The sequence below is a fragment of the Pteropus alecto genome, unplaced genomic scaffold (genome assembly GCF_000325575.1).
Source record: "Pteropus alecto unplaced genomic scaffold, ASM32557v1 scaffold395, whole genome shotgun sequence".
NCBI lineage: Eukaryota > Metazoa > Chordata > Mammalia > Chiroptera > Pteropodidae > Pteropus > Pteropus alecto.
In genome coordinates this window covers 1,076,723-1,087,264 of record NW_006438643.1, presented here as the reverse complement: position 1 = coordinate 1,087,264, position 10,542 = coordinate 1,076,723, and the positions used below count along the sequence as shown (strand labels likewise).

The 10,542-nt window shown below is 34.4% G+C and overlaps 1 protein-coding gene and 1 pseudogene across 1 annotated transcript; both read left to right on the top strand.

Annotated features, from left to right (window-relative positions):
- The first annotated feature begins 371 nt into the window (after window positions 1-371).
- LOC112482858 lies at window positions 372-490 on the top strand (annotated as a pseudogene).
- Window positions 491-8,813: 8,323 nt separating this feature from the next.
- On the top strand, window positions 8,814-9,773 carry LOC102896543 (olfactory receptor 51Q1). Its single transcript, XM_006915689.1, has one exon. It carries the CDS (start codon window positions 8,826-8,828, stop codon window positions 9,771-9,773), a length of 948 nt encoding a protein of 315 aa, XP_006915751.1. The 5' UTR covers window positions 8,814-8,825.
- Window positions 9,774-10,542: the final 769 nt, after the last annotated feature.

Below are 10,542 nucleotides of genomic sequence, written 5' to 3'. Positions count from 1 at the left end.
CCTATGAAATTGAATAAATGAGCAGAATCCAATATGACTTTGGGAGAAAATATAGTTTAGCTCCATCTTTTTCCGCCATTATATTTACTAGAGTAACTTAAAATTTGGATCTTTAGAAACTACTTTGGTCTTTTATTTCTTCAACAAGGCAAAACAATGTCATTGTATTCAGATAGTCATGAAGCTAAATTATAAATTAGAACAATTTAGAAAAATGGATGAAATAGTATAAGCATTTTCACATTCCTCAAAGATACTAATTTATTTTAGACCAATCTTTCTGCCAAGAACAATTAGAAAAGTTAGCGAAATATTTTGTAAATGACTTCAGAGAGCATCCAAAGCAACAAGGATGTAAAGGCTGAGATTCCATCTACAACTATGTCACCCTGAATAACCCCGATTTCATCTGATCTCAGAAGCTAAGCAGGGTCGGGCCCAGTTAGTACTTGGATGGGAGACCACCTAGAAAGATTAGGTGCTGTAGGCATAAAAAATAAATAAATAAAAAATAAGGGATTGTAAGCTGACAAGGTCCTTGCTATCTGTGAGGTCAACCAAGGGTTGCCTCACCTGCAAAAAAAATAGATGAATAGATAGATAGATAGATAGATAGATAGATAGACAGACAGACAGATGATAGATAGATAGATAAAGGCTGAGATTTTAAAGATAATGGAAGCATATAGAAGTGAACCTGATATTTTGTGCCATTTTTCCCATTAAGGAATTTGTCATTTTAAAAGTAATAGCTGATAAAATGAGAAGAGCTTACAGCAGCCTCAAAAGGCTGGAGGGAAGAAGGACAAAAATTGGAAAACAAGGAACTTCATGGACCAGGAGATTGATTAATTCCTAGGCATTTATTTGGATTCCAGAAAATGTACACCTTGGACTAAGGAAAATTAAAAATAGATTGGCCTAATAAAGGTTATTTTTAATCATCTCATTACCTAATTTTACTACTCTGTCTGTAAGAATTAGAGTGACTGACCATCTCATTTTCTTTCAGGACTTTTCTAGCTTTATTTCAGAAAGTACATGGGAAACCCCTCAACCACAAACTGAAATGGTTGGTCACTTTAATAAGAAGTAAAATTAAATACTCTCGGCAGGAAGATATTAACAAGGATCTCAAATTATCCTTATAATTTTTCATGATGTTCATTAAAATATAACCAGAAATGCAAAATACAAGAATTGAAAAGAAATCAGGAGAAAAAAGAAAACAAAAGTTTTAGATTTACAGAAGATTTAACTATTGGATTTAGCATACCCAGACATTAAAATAATTTTGATTAATATTGCCTAGAATTTAAATTGCAAAGTGTAGAATTTAAGAAATAAATCCAAAACTATGAAAAATAAAATGTAAATTCCAGAACTAAAAAATAACTCAAATTAAAATTTCAATACATAGGTTTAATCAAATTGGACACACTGAAGAAAGAATCAAAGTAATGGAAAATAATTTAGAGTATATCTAGGCTATATATATATATATATATATATACACACACACACACATACACACACACACACACACACACACATATATATATACACACATAAAAGGATAAAGAATAAGAAAAAAGAAAAAGTAAAAATCTTTAAAAGATTTATGGTATTTGCTGAAATTACACAGATAATTGGAGCTCCAGAAAGAGAGTATCCTGAAGCAAAAGCAACATTTGAGTATAAGGACATAAATATTTTTCAGAACTGACATAAACATAAGCCAAAGATCCAAGAAGCACCATAGACTACATACAGTTTAAATTTCATGAAACTTACATTTTAATGTAAATATTACTGACAATGTTAGACATTCACACATTTGAATTTTCCTAGTTGAATGCATATTATTGAAAATATTCACTTTAAGTCTCTATTTCAATTATCTTGATGTCTTTCCCCAGAGTCAACAAAAATTTTCATTTTATTGCATTTCTTTTTAGGGAAGAATTTATACATAAACGAGAAATTACATGTGTTTATGCTATTTCTCAGTGAAAATTATTCACTGTTCTCTACTTGACTTTTAATATACACATATATTTTTGAGATAATTCATAACCAGTACACAAAGAGCATTATTATTTGTTTTTACATCTACATAATATTTTATTGTGTTGATCCTGGTACATTGTATGTTACCAGAATTTATTTATAGTTGATGAATATCTAGTTTGTTTCCATTTTTTAGTGTGTGTTCTTATAAATAATATTATAGTGTACAATCATGTGTATAGGTCAATTTGCACACATATAAATACATTTGTAAACTAAATTTTTAGAAGTGGAATTGCTGAGTAATAATTTTGTGTATTTATAATTTTTATAGGTACAGTACTTTCATTTCCCTTAGATAAGTCATACCTAGTAACTGTCCCATCAGCAATTATGAAAGTGCTTATTTCATCCCACCCTTGCCAACCAATCTGTTTTAACATTTTTGGATTTGAGTAATATAACGAATAAAAAAAATGATCTCAACTTGATTTCAATTACTTTCTACTTTAAATGAGAGCAAATGACATTTTATATGACCAGGAAATATTTGTATCTCCGTTTCTTTGAAATTTGCTTATTTCCTATGTCCACTTCCTATTATGTCAGAAGTCAGCAAAGTTTTTTCTTCAAGGAAGGGGCAGATAATAAATATTTTAGGCTTTGTGTGACACATAGCTTCTTTTAAAACTATTCAATTATGTCATTGTAGTGTGAAGGTAGCCATAGATAACGTATAAATAAATGAGAATGAGTGTATTACAGTAAAACTTTATACATGGACACTGAATTTTGAATTTAATATAAGTAATGTGTATCACAAAATATCATTGCCTATTGTTTAATTGTTTTCAATAACTTAAAAACAAAAGTAATTTTTATCTTGTGAGCCATACACACACACATAATATTCTATTTCTTTGGACTGTATCTACTCTCTTAATATAAATAATAATAAAGAAACGATAATATAAATAATAATGGATTTCCCAGTCTGCCACCATCTTCTACCTACTATCTTATTTTTAAAACTTTTTGTTAGGGAAATGTTCAGACATACATAAAAATAGAGAATATTATAAAGAATTTCCATATATTCTTTCTTTAACCTCAACTTCAAGATTAATCAATATTATCAATATTTCATCAACTTTGACATTTTAGCTTTATACTGGTGAATATCGTGATTCATTTAATCTTTATTTTATTTCTCAATTTTAAATTATGTCTTTTAAGCCTTAACTACCAAAGATGGAGTAATCACATACTTAATACTATATCCTAAAAATAATTCAATACTATATTCCCAACCAAATTGTCTTTATTTAAATTCTATATTTTCAGGGTTTATAACTTTATATTCTGCTCTATGATCATAACTTCCCTGTTGAAACAGTGAGAATTATACAGAGGTGGAAATTCCTTGAAGCCAGACTAGATTTTAACAACCAAGTAGGCCAGATACAGAGGAGATCACAAAGATAAGCCATATTTGTGGAAACACTGTGCCCTCAGTGATAAAAATCAAAAGAAATGTTCACAATGAACCCTTAAACAGCTGCCAATTTCCACCATCTATAGAGAAGTAAAATCTAAATAAAATCTCACATAAAACCTTAGGTCATTTGTCTCTAGATGGTACTCATCACAGCCCTTTTTCACATGAGTAAAGATCCAGCATTTCTGGGGAAAAAGTAAAGGACAATGTATGTCAGGGTTAATATCTGTAAGTCTCTGAGAAAAGAAAATCCCATTTTGCCTATCTGACTTTTGAATCTATCAAGAGATCTGAGATACCTTCCCCCAAATCCTCAAGGTGTATCAAATCTGAGTTTGGTCATATTCAAGCTGACGACATCAAAGAGCAGCTCTATTCCAACTTGATTGTCCTTCTCAAAGCCACATAAACTACTGTAATAAGCAGAAGGAAACTAATGATCACTGAAAAAAATAATCTTCTGGAATACAGGCTCTGCCTTCTTCATGTCATCTAACAAAATCTTCACATTCCCTTGAGTCAGTTAGCTCAATTTTTGGTATATGTTTAGCACTCAATAAATGTTAGTGGCTATTATATTTATTATTACTGTTATTTTTCCTGGTTCTGTCCCTTGGGGCCTCTGGTCTCAGAGTATAATTTGCATACTCCTATAAGATTCCTATAAGACCCAGATGTTTCCCCATACACCTCTTGTATTCCAGCCTGAAATCTTCAGGAGCATATAACCACACTCAGCCACAGAGCAGAGAATAGAAGCCAGAAAGAGCATTGAAAGAACAAGAAAGCACAAAGGTAAGGACTGCTCCACGGATGATCAGTAATAAGAAGAGGAGGATACCTGGGGAGTGAGACCAGAAAATACTCCATAGAGACAAAGGAGAGAATGCAGCCAATTCATTTTAGAAATATGTTGACAGTCTGCAAGACGGAAATGCAATAGCAGTTCATCGAAATATTTATCACTGTCCTCAAACTGAGTGAAAAAAGTAGCCCTGATGCTGTTATTCTCTTTTATACCAAACCTATAGTTATCAAAGCTGAAGAATTTTCAGCACATGTTGGTAAATGTCAGCATATCGTCTATCAACAAATCCTGCCTTGAAAATGGGACATTCCTGGGTAGTTCCTGGGCCGTTCCTGGATATTTTTACTTGTCCTCCTCTCTGCCCTGCAAATGGCTCAACAAATATCTCAGAAAGAGGTGGGTTCAAGGGAAGCATGAAAAGCATCTGATGAAAAATGAACAGAAGTCAACATGAACCAGCCAGGGGTTCATGAATTACACTGCCTTCAAGTAAGATCTTGAGAGGTTAGAAGTGAATATAAAGGTAAAAAAAATATATCATTTCCTCAATATTTGCAGTTACTGAGTTCACACCTTAACACACAACAATATGTCACAGAAGCAAAGAAGCAGAGCTGGAAGAAACCTAAAAATCACAATAAACTATCCTACAGCTAACCAAGAGTCCTCACCATTTGCTCTTGGTAGAGAATCGCTAAGAATTTCAACTATTGGGAGAGTCAGAGTTACTTGAGAGACTAGAAATAAATGCCCTTCAAGCCGAGAAAAATTATTATCAGGTTTTTACTGATATTAAGATTTGAATTTTTTTCCCTTAACACATACCATTGGCTTTAGGTCTGTCCTGAAGTCAAAAATATTAAGTATAAGTCTTTAAATTCTGTGTTTTCTGATACACTTTAGAATGATATATCTTGTCTCCTATCATGTCTTCTTTTTTTGTCCCACTCCCTCCCACACACCTGTGGCCATAAACACTAACACACCCTCACATACTCACAGACACACACACACTCATATTTATCAGCTGCTTCTCTTCAGAAAAGTCTAATTTCTCCCTAAGTCTATCTTGTTTTATGCAGACCCACACCTTCTCTCTCAACTAAAAATGTGATGACGTTACTCCCTGACTTAAAGCCGTTTGATGGATCCACTGTCATCCTTTAAAGCCCTTACTCTGTTCTCACCCTCTTTTCTGCCTCAATTCCTACCACTCCTGCAATCGGGCCCACACTTGAGGGCTATAAAGAACTAGAGGACATCATTTCCTGTCATGTACTATCACCATTTGCTTTGTTTGAAATACTTATCATCCATGTTACCGCCCCCATCCCTCAGGTTTCTTTTTGAGTTTCCACTTAAAATACAAAACAGCTGATAGACCACTTCCTCCATTAAGACTTCCCTGGCTTTTCGAGGAAAAAAAAACTACTCCTTCATCAGCACCACGTGTTCCTCACGATTTAAAGTGATAAATATCAATTATGCAATTATTAAGTGAGTTAAAATAAGTAAATCTCTAGGGAGCATATCTGACACATAGTAAGTTCTCTGCAAATGACGCTGCTGTCACTATGCCCTACACTCTGCCATCCACAATAAGCATCTCACATGGATTATCTCAATTTTATTCAACTACAGAACTATGAGACATTTTACTCATAGAGAATATACTGAAGTTTGAAATACTGAAGCTTGAGAGAATGTATTTGGAAGTCACAAAGAAATTATGTCTTCGCTCTCAAGAATCCTCTCAATATGATGCTATTTTACTCATAGTATTTTTTTTTTTTTTTTTAGAATTCAGGGTCTTAGTTTGTTAGCCATAAATATGATTTCTGCCAAAATCAAATATATCACTCTCTTAATATTCACACTAACCAAGCTGAAGTAAACTGAAATATTAAAACAAAGGGAAATACAGTCGTCTCACCTTATTCCCAGTTTCACTTTTTCAGTTACGTGTAGTCAATTGTTGTCTAAAAATATGAAATACAAAATTCCAGAAACAAATAATTCATTAGTTCTAACTAGTGTGCCATTCCAAGTAGTATAATGATATCTCATACCATCTCACGCTGTTCCACCTGGGAAGTGAATCATCTCTTTGTCCAGCATATTCATGCAGTATATGCTACCTGTCTTTTAGTCACTTTAGTGGCTGTCTCAGCTAACAGATAGTTTATGAGAGAGAGAAAGACCACATTCACATAACTTTAATTGCAGCGTATTGTTATATTGTTCTATTTTATAATTAGTTATGGTTGTTAATCTCCTACGGTGCCTAGTTTATAAATTAATCTTTATCATAGGTGTGTATATATAGAAATAAACAGTGTATATAGCGTTTGATACTACCTGTGGATTCAGGCATCCACTGGGGCTCTTAGAACATATCCCCTAAGAATAAGAGGAGACTACTATACGACATGCATGAAAAAACGTGTGCCCACTATACAAAAAAAAAAAAAAAAATGTAGGGATCCAAATTATGATTAAGATTCCTGAATCTTAGAAAGAATGCAATCGATTAAATGCTGAATAGTACCAAGCTAGATGGCCTCAAGTAGTCATCATATAGATGCCATTTCCTGGAAACATAAATTAAGTCCTGCCCACTACATGGTACTTGGATGGGCACCATCATCTTTTGTCACTACGATTGTCTTTCTTTTATGTTTCTACAAATGATCAAATATCTTTCTGATAGGCATGTTCTTTATTTAGTATATGTTAGCTTTTAATACCTCAGATACATTAATCAAGTCTATTAGGACTCAGTGCTAAGAAGTTTTAAAAACCTTTGCTCTGGCCTCTTGTCTTTTAGTGTATAGTTTAAGTCCTAAAAGACATTCTTATTACTATTAGTTACTATTTTATTGGTAACCACTCATGGCTTCTGAAATTTCTCTGCAGTTTTGGCTCTCCCATTACATTTCATTCTAAATGTTGGCCTATATTTTTTTTCTTGATCAGATTAGCTAGAGGGTTTCAAATTACATTGATTCTTTCAAGAAAATAATTTTTGAATTTTTAAATATTTTTCTATTCTAATTCAAAAATTACATTTTTATTTCTTCTTCATTTTCCCATTTTTTTTAATTTTCTCTTGTATTATTTTAGATTCTTGAGTTTAATGATTTACCAGAGATTCTTAGTTTGACATTTATGGATACTTTAGGGAAAATATGGTTAGACTCCATGAATAGGAACTCATTAAACGCTTTGTGTATTTCTGGATGAGAAGATCCACAGCTTTCATTCTCAAAACACTCCAAAAATTAAAAACCATTCATTTACTAAAGTTATATTCATTCTTTTATTTAAAGAATAAATGTCTGCATTTATATCCTAGATGGCAGTGTAGCTCCCCCTTTAGAATACATGGTCTACAGAAACTATCTCCAATCCTTCAAATCAATTCACTACTTAGGCCACTTTAATTTAGTTTCTTTTCCTATCATTCTACTGAAATGTCTTTCCAAAAGGTTACTACTGAGATCTGCATCCCTAAATTGAATAGACACTTTCCAGTACTCGTTTTACTGAATATCTAAGCAGCACCAAACTGTGATGACAACACCTTTTGCTTTCTTGGCTTCTGTGACCCCTGTTTTCTTTGAATTTCACCCACTTCTTTAAACAGTCCTTCAAGTTTTCTTTGCTTTTCTTTCACATCTATCTAACTGCTAAATTTTGCATTTTCTTATAGAGTTTTCCTCAATGTCTTTCCTTTCTCACTCTAAATTCTTGCCTAGGTTATCACATCAACTCCTAGGTTCCCAGCTACTATCAATATGCCACAGACTCCCCAAATTCCAGCAGGCTTCTTCTCTGTCCTCTTAGATCTCATATCCATTTGCCTAATTGTCATTTCTCTTGGAACATCAATTCGACATGCAGAAACCAAACTTGTGATCTTTCCCCCAAAGTCTGCTCCTACTCTAATGCTCCAGATAAAATTAAATGACTGCAGTCCATGTAGTTGCTCAGACAAAACACCTGGGCATCGCCATGATACATCCCTCCTTCAATAACATTTCCATTCAATTGAATAAAAGAAAATAAGAAGTAAGCAGAATCTTATTTTTCTGTGTCAAGTAGAATATGAACTAAAATAAGTCTCTTGATTTGGTTATTACAATATTATTTGAAATATTGATGAGAGAAGTTTCAGTTCGAAAATAGATATGTATATGTATGTATACCTAAACACAAGAGTGGGAAATGAATTATAAGGTTTGCAAGAAGAATTAAGTTAAATTTTAGTACATAGTGGTGGGCTAGAAGTTGGAAAAATAAGGTAATTTTAAACAGAAATATATGGCAGAAGAATCCACAGTTCCAACTGTTAGTGCTCTGGCTAGAGTTTTGCTCAATTGTGTTAGTAAAACAATCCCAAGCACATATTTGAATATGGGATTGAAAATATAATGACTCTATGGCAGTAGCACACTGATGGACTTCTTATTACAGAACACACAGATTCTGGTTTTGCATTCATCAAGCATGTCCGAAGTGACAAACACCACCAAAGACCCCTTCTACTTCATCCTCATGGGCATACCTGGATTTGAGGCTTCCCACATCTGGATCTCCATCCCCTTCTGCTGTCTCTACACCACCTCCATCATGGGCAACATCGCCATTCTCACTGTCATCCGCGCAGAGCCATCCCTCCACCAGCCCATGTATCTATTTCTCTCCATGCTGGCCCTGACCGACCTGGGTCTCACCCTCACCACCCTGCCCACAGTCATGCCACTCCTCTGGTTTGACATTCGTAAGATCAGCTTTGAGATCTGTTTTGCCCAGTTTTTCTTCCTCCATGGATTCTCCTTTATGGAATCTTCTGTGTTGTTGGCCATGTCCTTTGACCGCTATGTGGCCATCTGCCGCCCCCTCCATTATGTCACCATCCTCACCAGTCAGGTCATTGGCAGAATTGGGTTAGCCATCATTTGCCGCTGTGTCCTGGCTGTGCTTCCTTCCCTTTTCCTACTCAAGCGCCTGCCCTTCTGCCGTTCTCGCCTTCTCTCTCACTCGTACTGCCTCCACCAGGACATGATTCGCCTGGTCTGTGGTGACATTCGGTTCAATAGCTGGTATGGATTTGCTCTAGTTTTGCTCATTATTGTGATGGACCCTCTGCTTATCGTTCTATCTTATACACTCATCCTGAAAAGTATCTTGGGCACAGCCACCTGGAGTGAGAGGTTCCAGGCCCTCAATAACTGTCTGTCTCACATTCTTGCTGTTCTGGTTCTCTATATTCCCATGGTTGGTGTATCTATGACCCACCGCTTTGCTAAGCATGCCTCTCCACTGGTCCATGTTATCTTGGCCAATATCTACCTGTTGGCACCTCCTGTGATGAACCCTGTCATTTACAGTGTAAAAACTAAGCAGATCCGCCAGGGAATCTTCCACTTACTCTTCCAGAGGAAAGTGCATTAACTATTGGAATTTAGGTTTACAGGAGAAATTTTATTTAATTATGTGGAGTCAAAAACAGGGATACTACCATTAAAACTGTAAGTAGCATAGATGGAGAAAGGAATAAGTGCTGTATAAGAAGCTTCCAATGTAAATAAAGACAACTATTATTCCTTGACTAGAAATTAAGACTGAAAGTTTCTTAAACCCTACTTTGTTTACTCTTCGCTAAGCATATATGACTTAGAAAAAAAAATTTTTAATAATTCAAATATAATTTCTGTTCTGCTGTCTGCATAGTTGTGTTATTATTAACTTATGTTGTAAAGTATAAGGCTGTGCTTTATAAACTCAAAGTGCTGGTTACAGTATAAAAATATTTACAGAAGCTGTAACATGCTCATACCTTGTAAATATTCCTGAAGCAAATGTCAGCTTTTAACTGAAAACAGGTACTCATGTAATCTCAATCTGCAATAATAAAAGAGAATCTTCAAGAACTAGGAGATCAAATTGAAGAAAGAAAGACCATTGTGGATATTGGTGCTACTTGGAAAAAAAATTAACAGCAAACTTCAAAAGACAAAGTGAAAGTAGCCTGAGGGTTTCAGAAACTGACTAATTTTCAAAGCAAACTTCACTTAAATTCAGGGTTACAATCTGGGATTCAGAGAGATGAAATCTATAGCTCAAAGATGGTAAAGCGGGTAGCAACTGTAAGACAGACGATATCTGGGAAAAACACATAAAAAAGAGCTTCAATGTTAAGAGTGTGAATGTGTGGAAAACT